Source organism: Caretta caretta, chromosome 2 (genome assembly GCF_965140235.1).
Source record: "Caretta caretta isolate rCarCar2 chromosome 2, rCarCar1.hap1, whole genome shotgun sequence".
Taxonomy (NCBI): Eukaryota; Metazoa; Chordata; order Testudines; family Cheloniidae; genus Caretta; species Caretta caretta.
The window spans coordinates 71,008,071-71,022,965 of NC_134207.1; the positions used below are offsets into that span (position 1 = coordinate 71,008,071).

General features: G+C 41.3%; 1 protein-coding gene across 8 annotated transcripts in view; it reads left to right on the forward strand.

The window, feature by feature from the left end:
• The window catches only part of RB1CC1 (RB1 inducible coiled-coil 1), a 165,080-nt gene that overhangs the window by 100,753 nt on the left and 49,432 nt on the right, over positions 1-14,895 (forward strand). For all 8 annotated transcript variants that reach the window (XR_007355304.2, XR_007355305.2, XM_048840650.2 and 5 more), the window contains one exon: positions 1,828-3,728. Coding sequence is in view for 6 of the 8 variants with exons in the window: in XM_048840650.2 (XP_048696607.2) it covers positions 1,828-3,728 (1,901 nt within the window). In the remaining 2 variants the exon portion in view is untranslated. The remainder of the gene's footprint in view (positions 1-1,827; positions 3,729-14,895) is intronic.

The following is a 14,895-nucleotide window of genomic DNA, read 5'->3' on the forward strand; positions in this document are numbered from 1 at the left end:
GAGAAAGCATTTGAACTTGGGTCATCCATGTTACAGGAGTTGGCCCTAGCCACTGGGCTTTGGGATATTCTGATGTATCAGGCTGTTCCATTGTGGATAATTTAGTCATTGGATCAGGAGCTTGAACTTGGTCTCCCACATCCTAGGAGAATACCCTAAGCAGCAGGCTGTAGTGTCATTCTCACGCTCTCTCTCTCTGGCCCAATGACTTCATTGTCATTCACAGTAGCAGTTCATAGTCGTTCTCCACATCAGGCAGAGGGAGGAACTGAACTCTGGTCTCCCACATCACAGGTAGTGGAGCAAATAAAACAGATTTTTTGAATTCACTGCATTTTTATTGGATTTTTTTTTTTATGGTTCAACCTGATCCAATTTCCCCCCACAATTTTTCGGAATTGCTAGTGAACCAACAAATCAATTATTCATTCAGCTCTAGTAGTGATGGGAATTTTGTGATTCAGAAGCTGAAAACTGCACTGAGACATGCAAATTTATTTACATTAGTATCCGAAATTGCTTTACATTACATAACCTAGATAATCCTAGCCCATTAACCCTGGCTTTATCAGAGAAAGGTTCAAGACTGGGTGGCTTATTCTACCCCACTGGGATAAGATTCACTTTCTAATTCAGGAATCTGTCCAGCACTTGAGACTTGAAATGAGACTGCCCTTGGATCCTCTGGAGTAAATAAAAAATTTGCCAAGACCCCTTGGTTCAGTTTACTTCACAAGGGAAATTTCCAGAAAGTTGAGTGAGCCAGCTTTGTCTGCTTTGTACTATTCTGGCAGCAGAACATGGATCTAATGGGCCGGTTAATCTGGCCCTCAGTGTTTTAATGAAGGGGTATGGCCAAATTCTGGAGCTCCCTAACCAAGTCTGAACTTTCTCCAGTATTTATAGGAAGAGAGGTGTGGCCCAAATGGGGGAGGGTTAGTTTGAGAGAGAAAATAATCAGGTAGGCTATTTTTCATTCTTCTGTGCCCTTCTCTGTGCTATCTATTGAAGGCCCCTGTTGTTGCATCTTTCTGCGTCTGTGAAAAAGAGGAGAAACCTGATTTGCCTTCGATGTCTGTATTACTGTGGATGAGTTTTACTGCATCAAGAACATTTTATAAATATGTTGGGAAATCTTATATTTTTGTTGAAATACTAAAAATGTACTTTATTATAAAATGTTTTAACAGTTGATTAAAAAGAAGAAAGGGAATTGTGTGCAGAGAGAAGCCTTCATTAGACATATTTTTCTCTTCATCTAGATCTTAATTTTGCATCCTATTATTCATATTATTATAGTGTAAATCAGAAGTCAACTTTTTTCATTAAGTAATACTTTCAGAAAAGCAAGTTCATACAGTTTTAGAAAACAAAGCACAGTAGCAAAGATAATTAATTTTCATATCAAATATGTGATGGTTTTCTTTAATTTCCTGGCTCCTAGCAGTTTTTGGCAACTGCTATCACTTTCAGATGTTTGTACAATATATAAAATTACATTACAGTCCTTAAATTACACTACATATACTTCACAATCACAGTAATTGTAGTAAATTTTGGTATACATATAGTTAATGTTGCACACACAACACACTTGCTAACTGAAGATTTCAAGGAAGACGCTGAAATTGTCAAAACCATTTGAGTTTACATTTCCTTAACTTTTTAGCGTCCATTTTTGAAAAGTTATATGTATAATGATTGTGACACTTTCTAGTGCTCAGGTTACTTTATTTGTTATGATATTGCCAAGTTTTAGATAAATCTTAAAATTAATGTATTTATCATTCAGTTTGTAAAGCTTTGGTTTAAATTTTATACTTGCAGATCTCCAATAGTCAAGCATCACCACAATCTGCTACTACACCAAGGATGGAAAGTGCTAAAGGAACCACAATTGCTACCTCTTCTAGAACTCCTCCATCACTCAGTCTTCAGGGTCCCTTGTGTCCTCCTGTGTGTCCCCCAGCTCCATTAGATGAATTGTCTCCAGACAGCATTGATGCTCATACATTTGATTTTGAAACAATCGCTCATCCAAACTTAGAGCAAGCCCTTAAGCAAGGGTCTTTGGACTTGGATTCACTAGCAGAAAGTCCAGAGTCGGACTTTATGTCAGCAGTGAATGAGTTTGTAATAGAGGAAAATCCATCATCTCCTCATATTGTAAGTGATCCACAAAGTCCAGAAATGATGGTGGAGTCCCTCTATTCTTCAGTTATCAATGCAATAGACAGTAGACGTATGCAAGACACAAATATTTGTGTAAAGGAGGATTCTCTAAATGTTCGCATGGAGAAGTGTAGAGTTGTTGCCCAGGAATCACAGTTTAATTTAAGAAACATAAAAGAAGACCTTTGTCACTTTAGAACATTTGTACAAAAAGAACAGTGTGACTTTTCAAATTCTTTAAAATGTACATCAGTAGAAATAAGGAATATTATACAAAAAGTAAAATTTTCACTTGAAAAAACACTGAAAGATAAACATCAAAAAGAATTGCAATCTTTGAAAAGTGAGTATGAAACTAGAATTGATACATTGCTAGGAGACGTTGAAGAAAACAAAAAAAAGATTAAAAAGTTAACGGGAGACTTAATAGGTCTTGAAGAAGTTTTGCAAAATAAAGATAATGAATTTGCGATGGTGAAGAATGAAAAAGAAGCCGTTGTTTGTCTGCAGAATGAGAAAGATCGGAAATTACTTGCATTGGAAGGCCAAATGAAGAATCAGAATTGTGAAATTAAAGAACTGAGACAGTCACGTGAGATGGTATTGGAAGATTTGAAAAAGCTTCATATTGAAAATGATGAAAAAATTCATCTTTTGAGGGCAGAGCTTCAGAGTTTGGAGCAAAGTCACCTTAAAGAATTGGAAAACAATCTACAAATCAGGCATACTCAGGAATTTGAGAAACTAATAGCTGAGCACAAGGATTGTTTAGATAAGTTAGAAAAAGAAAACCAGCAGAGATTCGAACAAATGCAGGAATCTCATGCAGCAGTTGTCCAAGATAAGGAGCAACAGATAGAGGAGTTAAAACTCAAAGTTTCTGATCTGTTTGACTTGAGGTGCAAATTAGAAGTTGAACTTGCACTGAAGGAAACAGAAACCGATGAAATGAAGATGTTGTTGGAAGAAAGCAGAACTCAGCAACAGGAGATCCTAAAGTCCTTTATTGATAAGGAAACTGAAAATTTAAGAAAGGAGTTAGATAACTTAAACCATAAGATACAAGTTAATAATGATGAATATCAGGTGGGCCTAGTAGAGCTAAGAACTTTAATGACAATTGAGAAAGATCAGTGTATTTCAGAATTAGTGGACAGACATGAAGAAGAAACAAATGTACTTAAAATTGAATTAAACAAAGTAACCTCTTTACATCAAAAAGCTTTTGAAGTAGAAAAAAGTCTCAAAGAACAAATAATAGAACTACAGAGTAAATTAGAAGTGGAAGCGAATGCCCTAGAAAAGCAAAAAGAGGAAAAATTGGCTGTGTCTGAACAGAAGGACAAATTTGAACATCTTATTCATAATCTTGAGGAGGAAAAAGAACTGTTAATAACTAACGAAGAACAGGAAAGAAAACTACTTATTCAAAGGCTCAATATTGAAAAAGAGGATGCAATACGAATGACCCTTAAAGAGTTTGAATTACAGAGGAAAGCTGTTGAAAAAGAACTCTTGGAAAAAATACAACTACTTGAGATGCAAGTAAATCAGAGGTACTGTAAGAATTAAGTTGTACTTTGTTAGTGATCTAAAAATAAGATAATTCAACAATTTTTGTGGTGTACTGCATTTACAAGGTAGTCTACAATATACCACCTTGGTTCCTAGACATTTGTGATGCAGTTTAACTATTTTGACTTAGAGTTTCAAACTGTTAAGATTCATAGATGGTAACGTTTGTGAACGTTACTCATCTTACAGATGAGTAAGAGAAGCAGTCTGAGTTTTCAGTCTAGATTTGATGATATGGTAGGTAGATAAAACAGACAAATGGGCTTGGGGAGTAAATTGAGATTATGAAATACCAATGAAATAGACAGAGCTCAGCAGAAAAACAATGTGGCCCAAGATCTGGATACAAATTTAAATGAGATCTTTCTTTTCTTTTTAAATGTCAGTGAGTATGATAGTTCCAAAATTACTGTTTTTTCTCGAAATGTAGAATTCAAAAATATTATACGTTTGCAGTACAAAATTTTAAAAAGGTGAAATTTGATTTAAATACTAGTTTTATCCACATCAGTTTGATTTTAACACTATCGTTTGTATGGTGAAATCTCTATTGTCAGTACTACATACAAAAAATGTACATTAAAAGGTTAAGTTTATACAGTCATGTACTCTTTAATTCAATGCAACTTTAATTCAGCCTGTTTATACACTATGGTAGTCTTTAATTACATGATCACATACTATTTTTTCCATAGCACCCCTGCCTCATTCAGTGCTCAGAATGGGTGATGTGTACTGAAGAGGTAACAATCCTCTACTACAGTGGTTCTCAACCAGGAGTAAGCGTACCGCTGAGGGTACCCAGAAGTCTTCCGGGGGTACATCAGTTCATCTAGATATTTGCCTAGTTTTACAACAAGCTACATAAAAAGCACTAGCAAAGTCAGTACAAATTAAAATTTCATACAATGACTTGTTTGTTCTGCTCTATATTCTATACAGTAAAATGTAAGTGAAATATTTATATTCCAATTGATTGATTCATTTTATAATTATATGGTAAAAATGAGAAAGTAAGCAGTTTCTTCAGTAGTAGTGTACACTTCTGTATTTTTATGTCTGATTTTGTAAGCAAGTTCTTTTTAAGAGAGGTATAACTTTGGAATATGCAAGACAAATCAGACTCCTGAAAGAGGTACAGTAGTCTGGAAAGGTTGAGAGCCACTGCTCTACTGAGTACTAAGTCACAAGCAGTTTTCCAGATGCTTATGACATTGTCAAATTAGGGTGCATTTTCACGAGGGTGGCAAAAGGAACATCCTGGATATTAGTGTTACACTCTGCCAAATATCATATTCTTGCTCCCAGGGCAAGGAGTTGGTAGAGCTTCTTAGTGAAATAACTGTAGGAATTAATATAAGCAAAAGAATGTCATCCCTAATTTTGCTTGGACATGGCTGAACTAGGAGAACTGAAACTTTCCAAAAAAAAAAACATTCAGCCTGAGGCAGACACCCAGCATAGAAAAATTCAGCCACGCAGTTAGTTGGGCAAACATATAATCAATTAAAAACAAAAAAACTGAGGAGGACTTGTGGCACCTTAGAGACTAACAAATTTATTTGGGCATAAGCTTTCATGGGCTAAAACCTACTTCATCAGTTGCATGCAGTGGAAAATACAGTAGGAAGATAGATATACACAGAGAACATGAAAAAAATGGGTGTTGCCATAACAACTGTAATGAGACTAATCAATTAAGGCGGGCTATTACCAACAGAAGGAAAAAAAAAATTGTAGTGATAATCAGGATGGCCCATTTCAAACAGTTGACAAGCAGGGGAAAAAATAAGCATGGGGAAATAGTTCTTATTTGATGTAATGACCCATCCACTCCCAGTCTTTATTCAAGCCTAATTTAATGGTGTCCAGTTTGCAAATTAATTCCAATTCTGCAGTTTCTCGTTGGAGTCTGTTTTTGAAGTTTTTTTTATTGGAGGATCTTTATAATAGAAATTATTTGGCAAACTTTACTGCAAGCTATCTATATTAGACAAGTTTCCATTAAAACGGGACTTGAAAAAGCTATTACCAGTGACAAATAGGAAGCTTTCTCTGGCAGTTATGGGGCATGTGTACACCTGTTCATATCATAAAATTGCTATAGTGGGAAATTTCCCAGAAGTGTTAGGTCTTGTCTACATGGAGAAGTTAGTGAGCAGCAAGATAAGATATAAATTTACAGTGCACAAGCTATTTCACACTAATTCCCCATGTGTGCACTTACTATGCACTAAAAGTGCCTTTGTGTGCTTTAGCTAAATACTCTTTAAAGTGTAATAAACTAAACCGTTCAAGGCATTTTTAATGCACAGTGTGCCCACATGGGGACTTAATGAGACTAGCAAGTGTACAGTAAATTCACACCTTAGTTTGCTGTGCACTAACTTCCTGTATAGACAAGCCCTTAATGTAGTCATAAACACTGATATGAGGTCTTTTAATGGATTCTTCTGTGTGACTGGATGACTCAGGAGATGAATAGGATATGGAAAATTTCATTAAAAGATCACTAGTTCATTTCTTGACTGTGGAGTAATGACAAATAGACAAAAGCAACTAATATCTGGACAGAAGCCTATATGTACAATGATTCTGTCCTTAGTGGATAGGGTTTTTTCTCCACACAAGAAATTTAACTCCTCCAAAATTTAACTCTAATTGGCACCCATGTTGGCCATCTTAGAAAGGTGAAAGATAATTCAGTCATCATACCAAGTCTAACTTCAAATGTCTATTGGTGGTCTCTATAGAACATCATTGAAGCACATTAACAGGGCAGCATGGTAAACCTTTCCCTTTCTGTGTTTTCTTAGTCCGTGAATAAAAAAGCAACACATAGTGTAGAGCAGGGATGGGCAAACTTTTTGGCCCGAGGGCCACATCGGGGTGCAAAACTGTATGGAGGACCAGGTAGGGAAGGCTGTGTCCTCCAAAAAGTCTGGCCCCCGCCCCCTATCCGCCCCCTCCCACTTCTCACCCCCTATCCAACCCCCTCGCCCCCCCGCTCCCTGTACCCTGACTGCCCCGATCTATCCACACCCCCGCCCCCTGTTCTCTGACCGCCCCAGAACCTCTGCCCCTCGACCCTCCGCCCCTGACTGCCCCCCCCCGGGACCCTCTACTCAACCCACCCCCCGCCACGCGTGCCTCCGCCACCCCCTTACCATGCTGATCAGAGCGGCAGGAGCTTGGCGCCCTGCTGCCCGCACGGTGACGTGACTGCGGGGGAGGGGGAAGAGCGGGGGAGGGGCCGGGGGCAAGCCTCCTGGGCCAGGAGCTCAGGAGCCGGGCAGGATGGTCCCGCAGGCCGTAGTTTGCCCACCTCTGGTGTAGAGTATGCTGCAGAAATATCCAGGATGGGGAAAGTTTTGCAAATAGAGCAGTTTCCCTGCCCATTATGAATCGTGTAATGGAATCTTTTGTGTTCATGTAAAACAGAAAGGTCCTTGTTTGTAAGGTCTCATCCCAAATATGCCCACGCTGTATACTGCACTTTAATAAATAAATTCCCTTCACAAATGAAGAGTTGAGTTGATTGTTGCATGATTTAAACTTGTTCAAGGAAGTCTAGATATTTCAAATCCGGTTTCTAGCTCATTAATCCATCCATTCTGAATTACATAGATGTGTGATGGGAAAAAAAGAGGAAAGCAACACTTACACAAGCTTCTGCATGTACACAAAGCAGAGTATGCAATATTGGCTATGATATTATATGTACATTGTTTTGTTTGTGTAGGGCCTAAAGAGTTATGTTTTTTTAATAATCTAGCTTTGCAAACAGTGCATATTTAAATGTTGGTCTAAGCACCATATTTTCAAAGAATAATGTACAACTTTTAAAGGTATATACTTTTTAGATTAAAGGAGTTGTGTGCTTTCACACTTATTAACTATGTTCAACTTCAGGCCCAGTTCCAATCCCATTAAAGTCAATGGCAAAATGGAAATAAGTAATGGTGGCTTGCTTCATCTTTCAGACACAGAAATGTACTCAGTGGGTAAAGTTTTTTTTATAAATTGTGTTGAAGCCTTTTATTGGAAAGTTCTTTTAGAATGAGTAAAGTACAAGAACAAAAGTGAAAGAGCAAGCAAATTTACAAGTTAGTATACTGTAAAGTCTGAAACTTTTAATGTCTTGTACAAAAGTTGCAATGATTTTTAAAAGTGCATATTGTCTGTTTTATATAAAGGGATTGTAATTTTGATGATTTAAATAAAGGTAATCAAATCTAGTTTTTTTTTCTCAAACTGCATTAGTTTTAGGCTTGTTGTTACACTTCGAATCTCAGGTTTATTTGATATACCATTATAGTTGATAATGAATGAGGTCATAGGTCTGTAAGGAAAGGAGGAGGAAGGGGGAAATGAATTCAATGGTTCCTATTATCAGTTGCTTAAATAAAGGTTGTAAATCTAAAAGAACTCTCTTGTTGATTCCAGCATTAGTAACTGAGAAACGCAACTAATCAGCTTCTTCTGCTCACTGGCCGCTATTGCTTTGGTTGCAAAGAAAATAACACAAGTGCAGTTTGAGAATGTGAAGGAATTTGCATAAAAGATATGCTAGGCACAGAGATGGGAGTTGAAGAAGTAACCTCAGATGTGCTTGGAGAGATGCACAGAAACTGAGCATCATGACTAGCATGGTAGGGTATGTAATAGGAGACAAGTTTCTGTAATTATTTTCCAGATATGGACATTGATGGAGGAAGATTTTGAAAGGTGTAGAGGTGTAGGGAGAATGACTCCAGATTGTGAATATTGGCAATGGAGGGTAGATTTGAATTGAGGAAGTGAAGAGTGTTTAGGAAGAAAGATGACTAAACCCAAATTCTTTATTTGTATTACGGTTAGAGCTGATGACATACCTTCCATTGATATGTTTCAGACATAATGATATATAGGACTGGACAAAAAGAGGGAGGCCAAGAGTGAAGCACATTTGGAAGTGGTCAGCGCAGAGATAATGGTTAAATCTGTGTCTGCACACTGTCATATAGGACTAAGATGCCCAAAGAACAGGTATCAACTTACAACAGAGGCTTGTTCGACCCCATCAGGAAGGGGGCAAAGGGAATACAAGGGACTGCTAGGGGAGATTCTTAGTGGTAGTCAGATAAATAGGAGAACAAGAACAGTGCCATGAAAGCCAAATTACTAAATTATGAAGATACTTAAGAATATGGAGGGGGCGGAAGAGGAGGAGAATGAACCATAAACCCCATGACTTAACCAAAGAGAAATTGCGTATAATACATACTTAAAATAAAACCCAGTCATTTTACAAAACATAGCAGTCTGAAAGATCAATATCTGAAGCACTCATCATCATCAATAAAATGTAACAATATTTGAAAATAGCTTTTTAATTACAATGCATGCTTCTGCCCAGGGCTAGCAGTGAATAGCCATGTTTCTGAAGAGTGGATGTTAGAATTTATGATATTACAGGTGATAGAATTGAAGTCTCTGAGATGGAACTGTGCAAGCTTTCAGTAGTATCCCTGAGAAGCCCTTTTTCTGAAGAAAACTTTTTGTTTATGACAGGCACACATCATCTTAGTTCATTGTTGTTTACCACAGCTGATGCCTGTTCTTCACATATATAAAATCTTGAGAGATTTGGGACTTAATTATTATGATTCAGTGTTATATATAGTTATGGATGGAGCAGAAGTTTTCAGATTTTATTAATCAAAAGTATAAATCTACTTTTCTATCCTGTCCTCACTCAACAATCCTCATACTGGATTTTCATCTGCTTCCAGAGGTGGAAACAGAGGCCAGACATTTTTCATCAGTTATATTTCCAGGTTTAGGACTATCCACTAGGAAAACTTGCCAAAATTCTCTGCTTTCACATGCTGATCCAGGCAGATTCCAGGCTTCCTTGTAACAGTCTTTCTAATATGTAGAACATTTTGATTCCATTAAGACTTTTTAAAGAATTAAATAAGCTTTTTTTGGCAATTTTAAAATTGAGTGCAAAGTATAATTATAGATTATACTCGAGGCAATTCTGTGCCCCCCCCCCCAAATCTGCACATAGTATTTTAAAATTCTGCATATCTTATTTGTCAAAATAATACAGTATAATCAGTTTCAGTTATTTTGGTAATTTATTTCAAAATAGATGTCAGCAAGTGTGTCTGTAACAATACAGACTAAAAAAAGTGCTGCCCTCATGCGTGGGTATATTAGGTGCTGCTGACCCAGTGCCCTCTCACTTCCTTCTTACCTCCTGTGATGGTTGGTCGAGCACCTTGTCTTGCATTGCAAGAACGTTAGCAGTTCTTCACAGCCCATTGTCTGTCTTTGTATATAGATTGTCGGTACTTAGTTAGCCATTAAGTTAAGTGTTAGGTTAGTTTGGTAGTTAGAGTCCCAGCTGGGACTTCGCCCTGGAGCGGGGAATGCCCTGCTCTCCTGGCTTCAAACCATGCTCATCATGCAACAGGCCGATGTCTGAGTGACCCCACCACAGTTGTTTGAAGTGCTTGGAGGAGTCCCATATAAAGGACAAGTGCAGAATCTATAAGAACTTTCGCCCTAGAACCCAGAAGGAGCGGGATATTCACTTGAGGGCCCTCTTCATGGAGGCTGCACTTCATCTGGTGTCGGATTGCTCCCACTCGGATCCCACCCTGGCACCAGAAGGGACGGTGGCCTTGGGCAAATTATGTATGTCAGGCCATGTGCCCAACCCAGGCTTTCCTGGTGGCCAAAGAACAAGCAGGCCAACCAGCACCGCAGACAGTGTGCTAGGTGCCAGACTCGGCTAAGGTCCAACACTTAAGTGCAAGCTGATCATAGGCCTGCCCTATAGGGCAGTGGAGTGCGCTCAGTCCCCAGACCGCAGGCGTACGTCCCTATCTCCGTGCCTTAGGACCCTGGCATCGCGACTCCGGTCAGAAGACCCAGGTCCCTCATGCCCCACTCTCCCCCATGAGACACGGGATACTGGAATCGAGGCACTGTTCCCCTGTGCCACCGGTACCAGTGAGTTTCCCATCAAACGTCTCCACAGCGCATGTCATCCTCACCCAGACGGTCTCACAGATGTCTGTCTCCATTGGGACGTGATCACTCCCTGTCTCAGCACAGGTCTCCATCCCCCCGGTACCACTAGTTGGGCAGGCACAGATCCTTGCCTGTTGTCGGCCAGGGTTATCCTGCAGACTCAGGCCTCAAAGGCTCTGCCTTTGTCACCAGAAGGGCAATGGTTGGTCTCAAACTGGGAGTTCAGCCCCCCACCAAGGAGGGATGATTTGCTGCCGACCAGCAAAGCTGGTGCAGCACCCTGCACCACCAGCATTGCAGCAGGACAGTAGCCCACTCAATGGCTGTACTGGAACCCATGCGGTGTGCCCATATTCCCACCAGTCCTCCCTGGCCACCTCGAACAAACCATCTCTGGCATCGCCGGCACCAGAATCGAAACACGGTACCGAATTTGACACTGGGGCAGTGCATCGGACTCCAATACCTAAGAAGCCATCCCTGGAGAAGGAAGGGGAACGTGCCCCTCCCCCAGTGGTGCAATCATCGTCGTCATTTCCAGATGAAGCGGTGGCAGATCCTTCCCAACTGGGCAGCCCCCACCCTGATTACTTCAAGACACACCAGACCCTCCTTAAAAGGGTGGCTACCAACTTGAACTTAAAAAGTGAGGAGGCTGCAGAGGAGTCTGAAGACATCTTTAACATTATATCGTCTTCTAGGCCCAGGTCGCACTGTCTGTCCACCCAGGAGTCCTTAAGATTGCCAAATCGCAGTGGCAGACCCTGTCTTTGATGCCACCTACTTCTAAGAAGGCAGAAAAGAAATATTAAATCCCTGCGAAAGGGTTCGAGTATCTGTATGCACACTCTTCAGCGGCGTCACTCTGCTGTTAGGGACAGGCAGGGCCAAGGCAGTGGCACACAGAAAAGTAAAGATGCCAAGAGACTGGACTTATTTGGCAGAAAGATTTATTTGATGGCAAGCCTGCAATTTCGGATGTCTAACCCTGTTAGGCCGGGTACAGTTTTAACCTGTGGGACACCCTTAACAAATTCAAGGAGGCCCTTCCGCAGGACCAAGCAAAGGAATTCGCAGCTTTAGTGGATGAAGTCACAGTGGTGGCAAGGGGGACCTTCAGATGGCTTCAGTGGCTTTGAGGCGCAGCTCTTGCAGTCCTCTGGGTTATCCCAGGAGATGCAGGCGACTATAAGGGCTACCATTTGAAGGGGCGGGTTTCTTCTCCCAGCTCACAGACTCGAGACACTATGGCCTAACATCTGTTAGTTTTTAAGGTGCAACCGGACTCCTTGTTTTTCATGGCCTTAAAGGCTCCTGTGCCACTCTCCGCTCCTTGGGCCTCCATATTCAGCAGGCCAGGAAGCCGTTCTGCCCTCTCTCTCCACCACCTCCATAGTTTAGGTCTTGGGAGACTCCCCAGCTGGGCACCTACAGCAGAAAAGATAGAGACTAGGGTTCTAAGCGGTGACACCCATCATCTTCCCGTTCATCTGCTCAGCCTGGCCCTTCCAGGAACCAAGGAGGCCAGAAGCAGTCGTTTTGAGGGTGCACTCGAGGACGACGCCCCAGTCACCTCCCAGGATCCACCCTCCCACTCTTTTCTCAACTGCCTCTGCCCCTTCTGTTTGTCCTGGTCTCGGCTGACCTTGGACTGTTGGGTGCTCCAAGTAATATCCTCAGGTTACACCCTACAGTTCGTGGCTGATCCTCCCACCCACCTCCCTTCCCCGTCCCTCTTCAGGCAACTTCTCATCCCAAGAGTCGAGAATCTCCTGTGCCTGGGGGCAGTGGAGGAGGTCCCTCAAGACATGAAAGGAAGGGGGTTCTACTCCCACTGCTTCCTAATCCCGAAAGCAAAAGGGGCCTCAGACCCATTTTGGACCTGCGTCATCTCAACAAGCCTCTCAAAAAGTTGACATTTTGCATGGTCTCCCTGGCCTCCATCATCCCGTCCTTGGTTCCAGGAGACTGGTTTGCCACACTCGACTTGAAGGATGCGTATTTCCATTTTATCAGGGCACAGGAGCTTCCTTCATTTTATGCTGGGCCACCGCCATCTCCAGTTCATGGTATTGCCATTCAGTCTCTCATCAGCCCCAAGAGCGTTTACAAAGTGCGTTGCACCAGTGTTGTTCAGATTTACCCATTCCTCAATGACTGGCTTATAAAGGGTTGATCCTGGGATCAGGTGCAGCAGCATCTTGATCTGGTTTGTTCCACCTGTCATGACCTGGGGCTGTTAATAAATGAGAGAAACTCTACTCAGGCCAGAGCCTTCCTCTCCAAGGCTCGGGTTCAAGCCATGGCAGACCTCATCTCGTACATGCAAACCCACCCTCTTACCACCGCTCACACGTGCCTGCATTTGTTCGCCCACATGGCAGCCTGCACTTATGTGGTCTGGCACGTGAGACTCCGCCACAGTCCTCTGCAGGCATGGTTGGCATCGGTCTATGTCTTCCAACACACACAGCATGGACTGTGTGGTCAGGGTCACGGATCATGTACTGTTATCACTCACCCGGTGGCAGAGTCCTGCATCAGTATAGGAGGGAGTTTCCTTTGTGGCTCCGTCTCAGTCAGTGACCCTTGTCTCCGATGCCTCGGACCTAGGGTGGGGAGCCCACCTGGGCGATCTCAGCATGCAAGGTCATTGGTCGAGTTATGATTGCTCCCTACACCTCCAACGTCAGGGAGCTCAGAATGATTCACCTGGCCTTCCTATCTCACTTAAAAAACAGGGTGGTCCAGGTCCTGAAGAGAATACAGCAGCTATGTTCTATATCAACAATCAGGGCAAAGCCAGATTGTCTGCACTTCGCCAGGAAACCCTCAGGCTCTGGAACTACTGTAGACATACAGCATGGCATCCATCTCGTAGCCACACACCTCCCTGGGGCCTGGAACACGTTGGCAGATCACCTCAGCAGGACCTTCTCATCTCGTCACGAGTGGTCTCTCCATCCGGAAGTGGTCAGCTTCATCTTCCAGAGGTGGGGAACTGCCCAGGTGCACCTGTTCACATCCAGGCAGAACAGAAAATGCCATGTTTTCTGCTCAATTCGGAGGATTGACAGACTCCCTGTTGGATGCTTTTCTGCTCCCATGGTCAGCATAGGAACGAAAACAGGGTCAGAAGAAGATGAATAAATCCAAAGATGTTCAGACAGGATCTAGATAAAGAGAAGAGAATCAGTAATTGGACAAGGAACTTTGGGAAACTGTGCATGGCCATAACATGTAGCAGTTCTCCACATGCCTGGACCTACTACTTCTGAATTAGAGCAGAAAAAAGAGAAAGTTGAAGGACCAATAAGGCTATCAAAGAATTTGGACACAAGGTAAGACTGGTGATGCTGGAGCCAATTCAGAAAAACTCCCCAGAGCCAGAACACCAAACCTAACAGAAGCAAGACAAAGACAGCCTGTGACTATAAAATGTTGTATTATAATTGTTATGTAACAACAGGGTGGATGAAAGATATAGTATGTATACCCTTGTACCTTGAAATTAAACTAAGGCCTGGGGTCTTATTTTAGTTTTATCAATTACGTACAATAGATTGGTGTTGTTTTTTTGGAAAAATATGACTTAGATTAGACATTGGCATGCTTCCAGGCAACCAGCAATGCTGCAATATCTGGTTTTTTTTCAGGAACTAGAAGACTGTAATTATGGTAAGTTGCTGGGACAGGAGACTGTTGATAAAGGCTTAAGGAGAGAAATTTGGGAAAACCATGCAGATCAAGGAGCAAGCACAGGTTTTCAAAAGTAAATCATACAAATCATATAGGAACTATGGGACTATGAAAATAGGATCAGGAAACTGGATGCTTTTGGCTGTGGAGAAGATATAGACTTATAGGTTGCAAAGAATAGGAAAAATGACTTCATTTTGAATTTGTGTACAGGAAATTTCTTACTGTCAAATATATTTAAGCAAAATATGCATTATATTTGTTTAAACTCATGAGGAAACGTGAAAGACTTCTGGGAAACAAAGGGTAAAGTTGTGTATATGTTTTAAGGGCCATTAAAAGCAATCTGCCAAACAGTTTTTAAAAATTGAACTTTTACCCCCTTTTTTTGCTTCCTTCTATCTTTTTAAAAATAACAGAAAA